The sequence below is a fragment of the Arvicola amphibius genome, chromosome 10 (genome assembly GCF_903992535.2).
Source record: "Arvicola amphibius chromosome 10, mArvAmp1.2, whole genome shotgun sequence".
In the NCBI taxonomy this organism is placed as follows: Eukaryota; Metazoa; Chordata; class Mammalia; order Rodentia; family Cricetidae; genus Arvicola; species Arvicola amphibius.
Genome location: NC_052056.1, coordinates 122378281 through 122395154, shown reverse-complemented (window position 1 = coordinate 122395154; position 16874 = coordinate 122378281). Strand labels below are relative to the sequence as shown.

Here is a 16874-nt window from a genome sequence, read left to right as displayed (position 1 = left end):
AAATGGAAACCAGTTTCTTTGGAGAGAAAGCTAAGGAGGTCTGCTTGGAGAAGGGTAGGCTGGAGACATCAGAGAGGCAGGGGTGGTGTCTGGTGTGGTGCAAATGTCTGCCACCCTTGAGTGGTAGCGGCTGCAGGGGAGGACATGGTGGAAGCTTGCTGCTCAGGCTCTTTAAGGCCACATTCTTCATGTCTGTCCCTTGCACCTCAGTAAAGACGTGTCAAAAGAAAAAAAATATAAGGCCAGAGAGAGCATCAACCATAAACAGTTATGTGACCACGTGACTGGGAGCTTTGTTCTACGAGCTGGAGCAAAGAAACATGGCTTTTGGCACCTGAACCATTTCTGTTACTGGGTACCAAGTCAAGGGGAAGGGAAAGAATCTCAAGGAGTGAACTGGGCAAAATTTCTCCCAAGTTCCTGTGGCCTCAAACGCACAGACATCCACCTGCCTCTGCCTCCCTGATGCTTGAATAAAGCCACTTAAGAAGGTGCTCCCTCGAACTTTTTGCACAGAAAAAAAAAATAAAATAAATGCCTGCCAGGCGCCTCTGTGCATAGCCTTCAACCCCATCGCGTCAGGGACTTCAATATGCCAGCAGCAGTGGTGACAAGATTCTGATGCCTTTGCCAGCACCGGGTGGGTCCCAAGCTTCTCCTGGCCGAGACAGTGCACGGCACACTTACCGTTTCTCTCCTCTCCCCAGTGAGCTCGCCACCCAACAGAGCACATTTCTCGTACCCGACCTCACTGCCGGAAGGTGATCGTGAGAACCTGGGACAAAGACAAGTTACTCAGAGTGACAAGCCTTGACTCCCTGAAGCCCATACTGTTCTCGGCTTGGGGCCCAGAAAGGCATAAACCTGGCCACCTGCCCAACTTCCTTTGAGAAAGGTGGTGTCATTTGTAATCACAGAAGGCACAAGGACCTGGTGGGAAGGGTGTACCTTAGGCAGAGCATATCTGCGTGGAAAAAGTCCGCCACCGGGAAGAAGAAGCAGGTGCCGGGTGCTGCTCCCAGCTCCACTCCCTCCTCGTGGGAGCCCGGGTGGCCTGTGGCCTCACCTGAGCCTCTATTTCCTCAGCTGTAAAGCAGGGATAATTAACGCCTACCACCCTCTTTTATAGGGCAGACATAAGAGGCAAGCCATGACCCTAATAACTCTGTGAAGGCGTTTAGGGAAGACTGAAGAAGCCCCAGGCGGGATAATTAATGGTTCTTAGCAACTGTGGGCACAACACTCATCCACTGCCAAGGAGCAGCCACGAGACCTGAGACCCAAGACCCCGGAGGCGGTGGGTCATCATATAAAGTGGGGACACAGACTTGCTTTTGCTTCTCAGTGTGTCTGGTCAATCGCCCCTCTGGGCCTCAGTTTCTCTACTTATACAGGGGAAGGAGGAGGGGATCCGAATCTTCCCAATCCAATCGTGTTCTCTGCAGGACATGCCTGAACCTGAATCACAAAGTGTCTATACAGTGTTTAGGGTTCGAAGCTGAGGGCTTGGGAATAAAGAGAAAGAAGAAAGGAAACAGGGGAGGGGGTTCCAAAACATTTGAACTTGATCCCTGCCAGGCAATCCATACTGCTGAGAGGGCATGAGTGTTCCTAATCTGAGACTCAGTTTCCCCATCTGTCACATAATCATGTGACTCCTCACAGGCACCCGGACAGCAAGCACAGTGAGACCCTGGGCATCTCTGCTGTCTTAGACTGGGAATCTCTCTTTCGAGATCTCCCAACATACAAACCAGTGAACCAGCATCCCTGGGGTGGTGGGATGAGGGATGGCTCAGGGTTAAAGCCATTTGCTGTCAAGTGTGACAACCTGGGTTTCACATCCTGGACCCTAAAATTAACTTTGGCCCCTGGCTGCACCAGCTCCCAAGGCCTTGATTCTTCCCTAGTGGAAACAACAAGGCTGGAGTGTGGGGTGTGGCACACACAGCGTCGGCATTAGCCTCAGCGGTTCACTCAGTGCCCCCAGGACTCCAGTGCTGAGGGTCCCTCCATGGAGAACACTGCCCACACTCTTTCTAGAGTCTTCTCCCAATCTTTGATGGAAGGTCCTGGAGAGGATTTTGGTTCTAATTCTAGCTCTATGGAGGTAGAATCAAGAGGATATGGAGTTCGAGATCATCCTAAGCTACCTAGAGAATTTGAGGCAGCCTGGACTACATTAGACAGTGGCCCTGGTCATCTAGGCTCTGTTGGTCTCATTTGTTTTTCAATATATTCATGGAGGCTGAGGCCTAATCTCCCCCCCGTCCCGTGTGTGTGTGTGTGTGTGTGTGTGTGTGTGTTTGTGTGTGTGCACACGTGTGTTGGTGTATGGGGGGAATGGATGCTGGGGACAGAAGTGGGGGGCTAGGGACAGAACCCAGGACCTTGCATAATGCTGTTTGAGTACTCTGCCGCTGAGGCACACGCCATCCCTACTCTAGTTAAAGGGCAGTCTGATCCTGGGGACAGCTTAGCCACAGAACCAGGCTGAGCTGGAACTGATCCAGACTCCCCAACCCTGGCTTCCCCACAGTGCCTCACCTTCTCACCCACACCTGTGAAGCAAGAACCTCATTTCCATCACTGTGCTCCCACGGTGAGTACCAAGTGAGCCCAGCACCAGGGATGTCCCGACCTTCTCATCTGTGTGCATCCTGAGAGGCATCACTACCATCACCTCCCCCGGGGCAATGGATGAGATGTGTCTGTAGGTGTTGGGCTAGCCATGGGCTCTCCAGTGGGTGTTGAGGCAGCCTGAGGCTGAGCAAGTTTCTAGGATGTGTCTACTTACGGTTTGGTCAAATCCACAGACAACGGCCGCGCCTGGGATGTCCTTCTCCTGACTTCCGGCTTCGCCCCTGTGCTCTCCACAGTCCAGCCTTTGATCCGAGCCTGAACATTCACACCAGTTCTCTCCGACTCTGGCACTGTGGATGGGGATGCAGGGGAACTAGGAGAGGGCTCGGACACCACCACCAAGGCCAGAGCACTCTCTTCCTCAAACAGGCTGAGGCGCTTCCTGATGGTCCCTGCAGACTTCTTCTCTGTCCCTGCAGGAGCCTCCTGCTCAGACCCTCCACCCTTGACCTCAGCCAGCCCCAGGCCTCTTCCTGGCCTGGGCAAAGGGGACTCCGGGTCCTTCTCTGACTGCTGGTCTGGCCTTTCCTCATCCTGGGGAGTCCTAGGACTGTCTGTATCTGTCTGTTTAAGAATGGTCCTCTCCCTCCGCACATGGAGCCTCTTGGCCACCTCCTGGAAGTCTGAATCAGGGTCCTGAGGGGTGACCTCCATGCGGACGGGGCCCTCTGTGTTGCCCTTGGGCTGCACGCCAGTCTTCTCTGGGCCCTGGCTCTCTTCTGGATTCTGCCCACCGGGCATCTTCCTCAATGGTGAATCTCTGCTCTCAAACACAGCAGTCAGGTCCACAGACAGAGGCCTGGGTTTCCTCATCCACGTCTTCTCCGGAGGGACAGGGGGGACCTTGCCCACGACTGTCATTCCACCTGGGCCTGGCTTTGGAGGCGGCAGATACTCGCTCAACACTGCTGACATGGGACGTCTCTTCGGGTGGGACTTGGCCTCTGGAGCTTGGCCAGCAGGGTCCTCCACACTGTGGGCCTTTGGCAAAGGTTGGGCTTGGCCTGCCAACTCCTGGGACACGGCAGGCCCAGTGTCCTTTGACAGGGACGTGGGTCGGGGCAGAGTCACTGGGGGCTTTCGGGCTGGGAGGGCAGGCTTGGTGGCCACCTCAGGCCTGGCACTTAAGGGAGATGCCTGGGCTGTGCGGGAGCTGGCCTCCCGGCTCCCCTCACTAGTTCCTTTGCCCAGGTTGGGTCCAGGTTTGTTCGTTTCAAAGAGGCCCACGGTGCTGGGGCCAGACCTCAGGAAGGTGGCCTTGTTAGATACAGACGGGCCATTTGGCAGGGCCTCTCCTCTGCCTGCCTCCTGTCCGGCTAAGCCCGGCATCCTTTTAGCCATGTCTTCTTTAGCCTCCCTCATGTCTATCTCAGCTGAAGGACAGGACTGGGTGGCACCAGGCCACGAAGATGTGACAGGAGTCTTTTTCTCAAGGACCTGCTCCTTAAGGAAAGGCTTGGGAGCAATGGGCAGAGGGAACAGGTGGGTCCGTAGGGGGCTTTCCGTACTCAGGACTCTAGTGGAGGGTGCCCCAGGGGCATCCCCAGTCTGGCCAAAGTATGTTCTCTTCAGGGCTTTCTCCCTGCTGATGTCACCGAGGCCAGGCCCCGCCCTCAGGGATGCAATAGAGCCAACTTCGACCCGCGTCACCATGGTTACGGATGTAGCTCCATGAGGATTAAGCACATCAGATATGAAGAAGCAGCTGAAAAAAAAAAAAAAACCCAGTAAATTTAGCAAAGAGTATTTGTGAGCCTCTGAGTGAGAGACCTTAGACCCAGAGCCCCAGATCCTGATCGCACTGGGCAGGTTCCAGATGCACTGCCATCTTCCTGGGACCTGGAAAGGCACAGACAGCGACCTCCTACTCAGAGGGGTCAGGCAAAGCCCTACGATCTGAGGCCTTGCCTGGCTCAGTCTGGAGTTCAGCTTCAGTGGACTCAGCACAGAGACGGTAAGTAACCACCCTCCGCTCACACAGCCACACAAAGCAGGAAGCCCTGGAAACACTGCTGGTGAGCGCTCATGGAACCCAGTCAGCTGCCCCTCCCCCACCTCCCACGTCCTCGGGTTTTGTTTTATTTTGTTATTTTCACTCGCCCTGTGTTGTCTAATTGCTGTTGGTTTTGCTACTGAACAACTTTTTATTTCGGCTTCCTTGCTTGTTTTGGTTTTGCAGGGGTGAGAATGGAACCCAGGGCTTCCCAAGCTGCACATGTTCCATGCCGAGCCAGGTCCTGCCCCTTACAGTCTTAACAAGAGGAGTTCCGCAGTGGTTGGGAAGAGGGCTTATTGTGAGAGGCCTAGCTACACCAGGTGCACCTGGCACTCCACCCATGTACCCGTCCACCCTGCAGGCTGGTCTCACTTCCCAGGGGTCAGGATACTCCAGCCTGACTTGCTCAGCTTTGAGATCTGCTCTCAGGCGGGAACCCCCGAATCCTCCAGCAGCTGAGAGAGGTGGGGATGATGGACTATGTGCTTCGTGGAGTGGAAGAAAATGGGCCCAGAAAAGTCCCCAACTAGTTTCACTCAGCTAGAACCAGATCTCCCCCGTCATGGCCCACCATGCCTTGCCTTTTGTTGTTGCTGTTACTTTTTGAACCAGGGTCTCAGGCAACCAAGGCTGACCTCTTGCCTCTGCCCACCAGGTGCTCTGACCACAGGGCAGGCCTCTTCACTGAGTTTTAGCCCTGCCCCTTTAAAATACAGCATTTTATGTCTTTCTCACCCTAAAAAGCATCTTACAAACCTCCCTGCTCATGACCCACCCTGATTCGGCTGTGAAAGCCATGCCTTCCTAACAGCCCCAGAGATGGTCCTGCCCCTCCATGTGCTCAGAAGGGAGACAGTGTCCTGATTAACCAGGAACCTCCCAGGCCTTGTGTGGTTCCTCCACTGTAAGAAATGAAGACAGACAGATTTGGACATTTTTCTCTCCATCACACACCCCATGGGCTAACAGATTCCAGCTCCCTAAGCCAAGGAGAACATTGTCTCCACTCAGCTGGGAGCAGAATGCAGATCTGGGAGAACTAAGAGCCTAACATCTTCCATCTGAACAGTGCCCAGGCAGAGCTCTAAACCCCCATTCCCACCCCAAACCAGGGACGCTCACTTCAGGTGGTCTCTCTAAGTCCCATTCTACAACTAGCATGCAGCCAGGACATGGGACACCGGCAGCGCACAAAGGACAGGCAGAAAATTCCCCGGAAACCTCACCTTCCAAACACCCAGCCCCCAGCTCAGTACCAACTTACCCAGGCTGTAAGATCCTCAGCGAGGGACACAGGACCACCTAGGAATGCCGGGGCTGGGGTCACAGCTCATGGTGAATGGGCCATCCACTCGTGCCCATGGCAGAAGCAGCAGGGAGAAGAAGGCTGTGCCCACAGGCTGTCTCTGCAGAGCTGGGGAGACACAGAAAGACAGCTTGATTCCGGAGTTCCTTCCGCACACAGACGGTGCAAAAGCTTTCGGGTTCCAACTGCATCCGCTAGCGTCAACTCCAGCTCTTAGCCTCGCATGTCTTTCAGCCTTATATATTCATGCACGGCATACAGAGTGCTGGGTCCACACAGGTGCTCAATAAATACCTCCCCTGCTCCCCAGATACATTACAGAGCACCTGCTTATGCACTAATATAAACCAGAGACTCCCTACCACCATGCAACTCATGGTTTCGTGTGTGATGCACTCAGGCACACACATTCATGAACACATATTCATGCATGAACACATGCACACACACACACACACACTGAGACACTCATGTACATGCTTATTAAAGAACACATATACTCATACATGTACTCATACACCCCAACACACACAGTGACACATTCGTGCACACACAAGCAGCTGTGACATTACACGAAGAGCAGAGGTCTATAATGGGATGGGGAGCCTGTGGACAGGAGTCGGGGTGGGATTCCATCGCTCCAAGATTGGTGCCTTTCGGCCAATGTCTTCAACCTGCAGGAGGTAGCTGCTGAGCACTCAAGGTGTCTACAGTCATGCAAGGCGACATACGCCTGCCATCCCAGTATTTAGGGAGGTGGAGACAAAAGGATCAGGAATATAAGACCAGCCAGGCTACATGAGACCCTTCCTCAAAACCAAACCAAACAAAAAGGTTTCAGCTGACTTAGCCACTCTCTCCCCTAGTCATGGCATCTATACACTGAAGCTCTTGGAGGCTCTCATAGCCTCCACAGGGCCTTTGCACTTGCTGGGATCTGTCTTTGGGATATGCCTCTTGATCACACAAATGTGCAAACCTTGGATCCACCCCTCGGGCCACAGTTCAGACATGCCCAGCCCAGCACATGGGCTTGCAGAGCACCACAGATACCGGACAGTCCACAGAACTTGCTGCTAGACAGTCACATTGACTAGGATATGATCCTCACTCTACACTCAGTAGCAAGCTCACGGGGCACCCTATCCCCTGAACAATGGCAGGCCACAAAACAGTATGTAGTAGATAGCCATTGGGTGTACAGATACATACAGGATAGTCACTGGGTGTATAACTACACAGCGGAGAGTCACTGGGTGTATAACTACACAGCGGAGAGTCACTGGGTGTATAACTACACAGCCGATAGTCACTTGGTGTATAACTATGAAGCAGACAGCCATTGGGTGTATAAATAGTTGCCAAGTGAATAAATGAAAGGCGAAATTCTTCTGACCCTGATCCTCACTATTCTAAGGACAGCTCATTCCCAATCTGGGTTCCTGCAGCAGTCGGGACCTCAGAGTCACAGAGCTCATCTGAACACTCACCAACTAATCAAGAGCTCTGTTGTCAGGATGGGTGACCCATGGGTGCCCTCCCCAGGGTAGACACCACATACACCTACTGTGGCCATAACCATGTTACCAGCATGACAATGCACATGAGGACAGAATGTGCCTCTTCATGGTTTTAATAGGAAGAGTGTCACCAGGGCAGCCAAAGGCACACATGGCCCTAAGCCAGCCCCAGAGGCCATGATGCAGAGGCAAGAGAGGATGCATGAAAGCCAAAAACAAGCATGTCGGTTCATAGTCTCCAGTCTCCAGTTCTCTCTCTCTCTCTCTCTCTCTCTCTCTCTCTCTCTCTCTCTCTCACACACACACACACACACACACACACACACACGCGCGCACCAAGGAGTCAATGACGTGGTGAACAGATCCACAAGCCAAAAAGAAGTTTTAAAACCATGGGAAGGATACCTAAATAGTTACACCCAAGCTTAGAAGCCCAAGATTCCCTGGTTTTCACTGAACCTGTTGTAAATGGCAAGGAGCCCATTTAGATGCTTTTAAACCCAGCTTCAAATGAATCACATATGCTATGCCCAATTTGAGACGGCGGTCTCTTCCAGAACACAGCAGAAGCCCACTCACACTGAACCAGCTGCTATTTATTCCTGGAGTGGCCTCGCTCACTGTGTATATGTGCAGAGCTGACACACCATGAGTAAAGCCAGGTAGCTAAGAGGTCCTTAGAAAAAGGAAGCAAACTGAGTCTAAGCAGGGGTGTGTGTGTGTGTGTGTGTGTGTGTGTGTGTGTGTGTGTGTGTGTGCATGCATACATTAACTGACTGATTGATTGATTTCACAGGACAGAGGACTGAACTCAGGGTCTTATGCATGCTAAGCAAGGGTTCTCCCAGTTCACAATTCATACATAATCACTGATATCATGCAACACAGGCAGATGACAGGGTTCCTCTGGGAGTCAGGAGACTGGCTGAACCAGGAGAGCAGGGATCAAGCCAACCCCAAGTGGAGCTGTAACAGTTGCTACTTAGCAGGTTTTCAGCTATTGCTGAACCTGGGGACACTGGCTTTGGTCTCTCTGAATCATTAGGCAACATTACATTTCCACTCCGTGCTGCATGTGTGGAGGAAACCACTGGTAGGAGGAATCATCTAGCAACACCCAGTGCAGGAAATGAGACAAAAGTCAGTGGAACCCTCCCTGCAGAGCCCAGCACTCTGTGGCCTGTGTTGGCACTGTGGAAGCTTTTGGTTCGAAACTAGAACTTAGCACAGAGGCTCAGCTCACAGACTCGGGCCTTGATCCATCGCAGCAGCTGCGGCTGTTCCGCAGCGCCACCGCCTTCAAATGGATCTGGACACTCACCAGCCATGTGCGGTGCTGTCTCATCTCAGTGCCAGAGTCCTGGGAATGCCACCATCTGGCAATGGACGTGGGCTAGGACTGACACCTTCTCGTTATCTCCCACAATATGACCTCAACCTCCAAATCTGCAAAGCCACCCTGGGCAAACCCATTACTGTGGGAAGAGGCAAGAAGAGACTGGCTAATGTCCTCCCCATGGAGTGGGACTGCGGGGCACACAGATCTGTCCACTACAGATCCCAGGTGGCCCAGGCACAGCCATTGGGTCAGATGCCACTGGAGTGTGCCCATTCTTTCCTTGGTCCCCACAATGGCAGCCTCATGTCACTCATCCCTGTCCAGGTAGAAAGTACCTACTCTAGGGCAGGGGCTGAGGACAAAACAGTGGACATTCAAGAGGACAGGCAGGGGACAGTGGACATTCAAGAGGACAGGCAGGGGACAGTGGACATTAAAGAGGACAGGCAGGGGACAGTGGACATTCAAGAGGACAGGCAGGGGACAGTGGACATTCGAGAGGACAGGCAGAGGACAGTAGACATTCAAGAGGACAGGTAGGAGACAGTGGACATTCAAGAGGACAGGCAGGGGACAGTGGACATTAAAGAGGACAGGCAGGGGACAGTGGACATTCAAGAGGACAGGCAGGGGACAGTGGACATTCAAGAGGACAGGCAGGGGACAGTGGACATTCGAGAGGACAGGCAGAGGACAGTAGACATTCAAGAGGACAGGTAGGAGACAGTGGACATTCAAGAGGACAGGCAGGGGACAGTGGACATTAAAGAGGACAGGCAGGGGACAGTGGACATTCAAGAGGACAGGCAGGGGACAGTGAACATTTAAGAGGGAAGGTAGGGCTGTGGATACAGACAGTGGTGGAGTACCTGCCTAGCAAGTGAGAGACCCTGTGTTTGAGATTCACACACACAACTATATGCACGCATGCATGCATGCACACACATGTGTGTGCACACATTTACACACATACAAACACCAGGAGTGATGGCACACACCTGCCATTCTAGCTCTTGGTAGACTGAGACAGGAAAATTGTGAATTTGAGACAAGACTAACTTGGGGAAGGGCACTAAAATACCACTATCACCCCAGTCGCGCTTCCCTGCTCCTCCCTTGTGAGTGTACTTCATGTCAAGTACTGGCCAGCTTGGGAATACCACTCACAGGCTTATTTTATGGACTGTGTGTGGCCCCTCTCGAGACTCAAGCAGGCTGGGTCCTATGGTTGGAAGAAGCTGCTGGGGAAGAGTATGGTCCACATGCCAACAGCCCAGAAAAGAGCAGGATTCAAAACATAAAGTGTGGCTTCTGAAAGCACACAGTCCTGCACCGTGAGTCACCTGAGGAATCACAAGTTCGTCTATTCTAAGTAGGCACTGTCTGCAGAGCCACACTCCTGCAAGAAATGGCTCCCCAGTGTCCCTGTCCTGGCCTCTAGCAACATCAGACTTCCTTTCCCCTGTGTGTTGGCCCTTACTGGGTATTTGACATCAGTGAGGTCTGTGTCTCTCTGCCCTATCTTTCTCTCAGCTCCTCTCCAGACAGGACCTAGTCCCTGGGCTCTTCTCTGTGGCCCAGGCCAGCCTCTCCTGCCTCTAGCCTCTGACCTGAGGGGTAGGGTCCAGGACCCTTGATGGACTCAGACTCAGCAGGAGGCTCACTGGCTCTGCTTCAACTTCTTATCACTCCAACAGGCATGTCCTCAGCACAGGCCAGCTTCCTGGATCCCAGACAGCGTTCTGAAATTCCCCAACAGAAAAGCTGCCCACTTAAGGGAGACATACAGCAATTAATGGGCAGCTGCCTACATGCAGGGGAAGCAGCGTTTCCAGGTAGCATGTCCTGCTTCCCTCTGTAAATATCATCCTAATCCACAGGGTTTCTCTGTCCCAACTGCCCCATCCCTGGCTCCCCCTCGGGCTCCAGCTCCCTGGGGCCCTCAGTCTACAGTCATATCCACAAAGGAGTGACAGGGACAATTATATAAAGGGTGTGAAGAGGCTGACAAGTGAGCCCCAGTGATAACAGCCCCTCAACAATAGATACAAACTACCAGACCCTCAGGCCAGCTGCGTGTCTGCATCCATCCCAGCTCCCTGTAAGTAAACATCCGCCTTTTCAAGCTTCATGGCCAGTTCCTTCCTACAATTTGTGCTATTTTGGGACACTGCAGTCACTGGAGAACCCAGTCATCAAGCAGCCTTCAATCCCTCTTGCTTTTCTCCAGATTGGGGTTGGCAAACTACAGCATGGAAACTAAGCCGGCCCTCTGCCTAGCTTTGCAGATAAAGTTTTATTGAACCCAGACACTGAAGCCTCTTTCAGGAGCCACTGTCTTTGCTCACCACAGAAAAAAAGAAAAAAAAAAAAAAACAAGACATTTACTGTCATCCTTTACAGAACAAATGACTCTGGTGTGTGTACTGGGGTCCCTCAAACACAGGGTCCCCAAAGCCAAGACTGCTCTCATGGCTCTGGTAATATTTCCAGCTACAGCCGGCTTCTTCCTGGAGTCTCTTCCAGTTCCACCTGAGAACTATAGAAAACGCTATTTATACCATCAGAAAGTTTGGGATTTTTGTTTCTTCTGTGAGACAGGGTCTCACATGGCTGACCTCAGATTCACTATGCAATCAAGGACAGCAGTGGGCTCCTGATGTCCCTGACATCAGGGCAATCACACCAAGTTTACTCCAAGTTACAGACCCGACCCAGGACCTTGAGTGCATTAGGCAAGCACTCTACCGGCTGAGCCATACCCCAGCCCAGCAAGTTTGGTTTGCTTTTCAAGTTATTCGTGGATGAGAGTGTGCACACTCATGTGCCACAGGACCCACAGGAAGGTCAGATGACAGCTCTTGGGGCTCAGTGTTCTCCTTCTACCATGGGATCTGTGGATCAGACTTGGATTATCAGACCTGTGCAGCAAATGCCTTTACCTACTGAGCCATCTCACAGGCCCTCAGGGAAAAATTAACCATCTTAAACCCTACCATGGAGACCCAAAGGCCACATGGCATTCTGCCACACAGCCAGAACCAGGGGACATTCCCGGTGTGAACAAGAGCCTGGCACATACAAGACGGTGCTAGTTCACGCTGCTGCCTAGAGACCCGTTTGTCAGTTGTTGGGCTGGTTTTGTTCTTTTGAGACAGGATCTTATTATAACCCAAATCAGCCTTAAACTCAAGGTAATCCTCCTGCCTCAGCCTCTCGAGTGCTGAGATGACAGGTTTATGCTACACACATGGCAGAATTAGTTCTTTTGTTGTTTAATGTCACAGTATGTCACCAGTGTGTTCAGCTGTAACACCTACACAGCATTTTCTGGTGCTCCAAATGCCTGTCCAAAGATAGCTCCTCATTTGATAATCCAAGTCCCGGCCCGCCCAAGGTCCTTCAAGAAATGATACATTAAAGCTGACAATTGGGTGGGAATGCCTCAGTCACTAAAGTTCTGGGGACCTGAGTTTGAACCCAAGAAACAAAACAAAACAAAGAAAAGTTGGACTGCTGGTGCATAATTGGTAGCCTATAACCCGTCAGCGCTGTCCACCTGGGGAGTTCCTGGCCAATACACAAGCCTGGGTGAAAACACTGACCAACAGTGCAGTGGATACCCACGGGGAATCGTGCCCAGGAGACTGTGGGCTGGGTTAGAGAGCACACACCTCTCTCCCGGCCCTGCATGTTTGCACAGTGATTCCCAGGGAAGCACTTTCCACACTGACTCTGTTCCAAGCTGGAGGTCAGGATTTGCCTTCTCCCGGGAATCTTCCTGGCTCTCCTTAAACACTATTATCAGAAACATGACCAGAGGGTTCCCAAGGGAAGAGAAGGGCGTTGGCTAGGACCAGGCCGGAGGCTGTGCCGGGCTGGCGTGGCCCGGGAGAGGATGGCATGAAGGACAACATTAGAGCAGGACTCCACCCCGGGCCCAGCTTGACAATACACAACCCAAGTGACTTCAAAGAAGAACGTCAGCATTCTGTGCTCTCGGCAGGAGCCAGGGAACATTTTACATGGCAGAGAAAACGGTAACTCTTCCCCTGAAAGAACTGGCTGATATTGTCCCAAGAACTGCCAATGCACAAGCAAGTGCTCACTAGACTTAACCAAGTACTCATCTCACAGAACACCAATGGCTCCATCCCTTGGAAGGTTCCCAAGTACACGCAAACTCACAAATGGGAGCACCCTAAACGCAATGTCTCTTTCCAGCAACAGCCCTTTACCCTGGACAGTTTCCACAAGCCTGCCAGAGCTCCAGAATGCCTTTTACAGACATTTAATTAGAGCACCTCTTCCAGGGAGCCCATGTGACTCCAAGTTCTCAACGTATCCAATCAAAACTGGCTCAGGAGCCAGGCAGAGGTGGTGTACCCTTGAATCCCAGCCCTCGGGAGGCAGATGCAGGCTGATTTCTGTGAGTTCGAGGCCAGCCTGGTCTACAAGAGCTAGTTCTAGGACAGACTCCAAAGCTACAGAGAAACCCTGCTTCGAAAAAGCAAGCAAGCAACAAACAAACAAACAAAAACTGGCTCAGAACAAGACCTAAGCTGCTCACTTACAAGGCTGGCATTCCCATGATAGCCCACCCTGGTCACAGACCCTTCCAGGGTCACCGGAAGCCCAATGACCTTTGGAAGTGTCCAAGACCAGCTGCCTGGGGCACAGATGGCCCTGACAGCCCCCTCTCCATCACTGGCTCATCAGCAAACGAGCACACAGAAAACGGCCCTCTCACTCTGACCACCGCTGCCACCACCACTGCCACTCACGCCTCCATCGCTTGCTGCCACGGTTGCAGACTGCAAACTACCCCTAGGTTTTCACTGCACCTAGTTACTATTGCAGTTTCCTCTTGAACCAAGAAAAGATGAACAGCTTTTGTGTTTACAACAAAGTTTTTTTTTTTCAAAATTTCTTGTAAAATAATTGTACTGAACTTTTGAAAACATGAAAAGTTACCACGAGGTAAGTGGGAATGGCCAAAGCTCACTCTTATTTGTTTAATGTGTAAAGGGAAACTACCAAGTGTAAAGAGGGGACACAACAGGGCGAACACTGGCTATCAGGAAGCCCCCTCCCCAAGCCAGAGGCTGGGCTCTCTCAATCAGGAGCTGCATGTGACCCTGTGTTGACTCAAGACCGAGGACAGAGGAAAGTGTGTAGCGCGCTTTCTGGAACTGCAAACCAGGTCCCAAATCAAGACTTATTATCAATCATGAAAGCTCGGCCTTAGCTTATGCTTGTCCCACCAGCTCTTATGACTTTATTTAACCTGTTTCTCTTCATCTACATTTTGTCTGGGGCTTTTTACCTTTCTTTCATTCTGTACGTCCTACTCCATGTCTGGCTGGTGACTGTCCGGCTAGCCACGGGCATCCTCCTCTCTTTCTTTTCTCTTTCTAGCCTACATTTCTTCTCCTCCGTATTCTCTCTACCCTCCAGCCCCGCCTGTCTCTCTTCTGTCTGGCTACCGGCCATTTATTAGACCAATTAGGTGCTTTAGACAGGCAAAGCAGCTCATCTTTACATCATTAAACAAATGCAGCATAAAACAAATGTAACATACCTTTACATAAAGTAATATTCCGCAACATAAATGGAATGGCTTGGAGGGAGACTTCCACTTTGTGTATAAAACAGACAAATGCACCCAATGCTGTTCTACCAGAACAAGGATAGGACACCTAGACTCATGGCAACCCTCTTGGAATCAAGAGGCCACAATGGCTATGCTTTATAGATAATAACATGAATCCTTTGACTTTTGAATGGAAAAAAATATCTGTTTAAGCCTCTGTCCATAAGGGCTTGTTACACACAGGTAAACATTGCCAATAGACTCAGAGTTTGGCACAAGCTAGTTAACTGGACACAAGTCTCTGCTGAGTGGATGTGGAAGCTGCGGTGGCCTTGAAGAACCACTCAGTTCAGTAATAAAAGACTCCATGATTCAAGGAAATGGCCTGTGAAGCACCTGTGAGCAGACCTGGCAGCAGGTGCCCAGGAAGTCCTGTCAGTGTGCACGCAACAGAAGAACAGGCCCTTTGCAGACTGCCTGTGAGTGGTGGGATTTGGGGGGAGGGGAGATGAGGAAATTTAACATGTCTAATGAAAACATGGGCTTTCTCTTTATCCTACACCACCTCACCCTCTGCATAGGCCTGGACTAAAAGAAGCAGATAAACCAAAATTGTGAGCGGCAAACTGCCAACCCAAAGACAACTCAGTGCCGAGACCCAGCTCCTGCCCCAGCCCGTCATGTGACCAGCTGGCCGGTCTCCAGCACAGCCCTCACACAGTCACCTACAGTGACACAAGGTCTCCACCTTGGCCAGGCACCGCCAGCCTGGGACTGGGGCAACAACCCAGTCTTCCCCAAGCACACAACCTAGGTTCTGGCTGGCAGAGGGGACACCCAAGGACAAGCCGAAGTTCTCGGTGACTGCCCTGCACTGCCCTTTTCACCTGACACACAACACATCCCTGTTAAGGCACAGGCTTTCCTTTCTTGTCTTCCCCAAAGCCATGCATTAATATACATTTTAACAGTCCCACGGTCTTTGAAAATTCAAACTCTTTAAAAGAGCCAGTGTCTTTTAAAATCCAAAGTCTTTTAAAGTCCCTCAACTGTGGTTTCCTGTAACATCAAAAATAAACACATTTTCACTTCAAGAGGGAAAGCCAGCCACAGTCTGAACAAAGCAAAAACCAACTCCACACTGGATAAATAAGTCAACAGCCAGTGTCTGGGATCCACTCCCCATCTTCTGGGCTCCTCCAAAGGGCTTGGGTCACTTCTCCGGCTCTGCCCTCTGCAGCACACAGCTTGTCTTCCAGGCTCAGGATGGCTCTGCTCTGCTCCACTGCTGCTGTTCCTGGTGGCCATCCCATGGCACTGGCATCTCAAAGTGCTGGGGTCTCTGCTGCAGCTGGGCTGCATTTTCACCACTGCCCTCTCCTGGGCTCTCTTCAGGGACTGCAGCCCTGCCACACAGTGCCAAGCCTCAGCTGCTCTCCATGACCCCTTCAGGCCTTCAAAGCCAGCACCACTGGGTGACTCTTGCACTATCGAATTCAGCTGCCAGCATGACGCACAACCTCGGCTGCCTCTGGACCCCAGCTTCTCTGTGCTGGCCCTGAGGACGCACTTCCCAGAAGACTTCACCTAGTGATGCTGGTCTCTTCTTGATCATAGCTGACTCTGCAGACCCGCTGATCAGAACCACAGATTCTCAGTTCAAAATAGCACAGGGTCTTCATAGAATCTCTAAACTCCCCTCCGAAACTTCACAAGTCAGGCCTCACTCATCCCCACCGTTCTCAACATTTTTATCGTCCAAGCTGCAACAGAGCAGCTCACCGAGCCTCGGCACTCAATGGCTTTTCTGCCTCAAATCCTAAAGTCCTTCCACAGTCCCTCCCCCAAACACCATCAGGTCCGTCACAGCAGCACCCGAATATGCTGGACCCATCTGTCTTGGTAACAGTTACCATTGCTGTGATGAACACCGTGACCAAAGCAGGTTGGGGAGGAGAGGGTTTACTCGGCTCACACTTCACATCACTGTTCACCACTGAGGGAAGCCAGGACAGGAACCCAAACAGGGCAGGAACCTGGCGGCAGGAGCTGATGCAGAGACCACGAAGGGTACTATTTACTGACTTGCTCCCCATGGCTTGCTTAGCCTGCTTTCTTACAGATCCCAGGACGAATAGCTCAAGGATGGCACCACCCACAATGAGCTGGGCTCTCCCCCATCAATCACTAATAAGAAAATGCCCTACAGGTTTGCCTACAGTATGATCTTTTGGAGGCATTTTCTTAACTGATGCTCCCTCCTCTCAGATGACACCAACCTGCAGTCAAGATGACATAAAACTAGCTAGGACCTGACTCTAGGGCAAAAGAAAATTCTACAGCTGGGGCTCAAGCAAGGCTCCAAGGCCTGAAGCAACCATCACAGGGACGACATACGATCAATACTGTCCCCTCAGTTCCCAAGCCCATCATTCTTACCAACTGGCTTCTGGAGGGGCTGGAATGACCCTCACCAA

The 16874-nt window shown here is 51.8% G+C and overlaps 1 protein-coding gene across 2 annotated transcripts in view; it reads right to left on the bottom strand.

Annotated features, from left to right (window-relative positions):
• Kiaa1671 (KIAA1671 ortholog) overlaps positions 1 to 16874 on the bottom strand; it is a 136562-nt gene that overhangs the window by 98743 nt on the left and 20945 nt on the right. For both annotated transcript variants that reach the window (XM_038344877.1, XM_038344878.1), the window contains exons 2-4: positions 5904 to 6053; positions 2798 to 4348; positions 688 to 775 (exon numbers count right to left, since the gene is read on the bottom strand). In XM_038344877.1, the coding sequence (XP_038200805.1) occupies positions 688 to 775; positions 2798 to 4296 (1587 nt within the window). In that variant the 5' untranslated portion in view covers positions 4297 to 4348; positions 5904 to 6053. The remainder of the gene's footprint in view (positions 1 to 687; positions 776 to 2797; positions 4349 to 5903; positions 6054 to 16874) is intronic.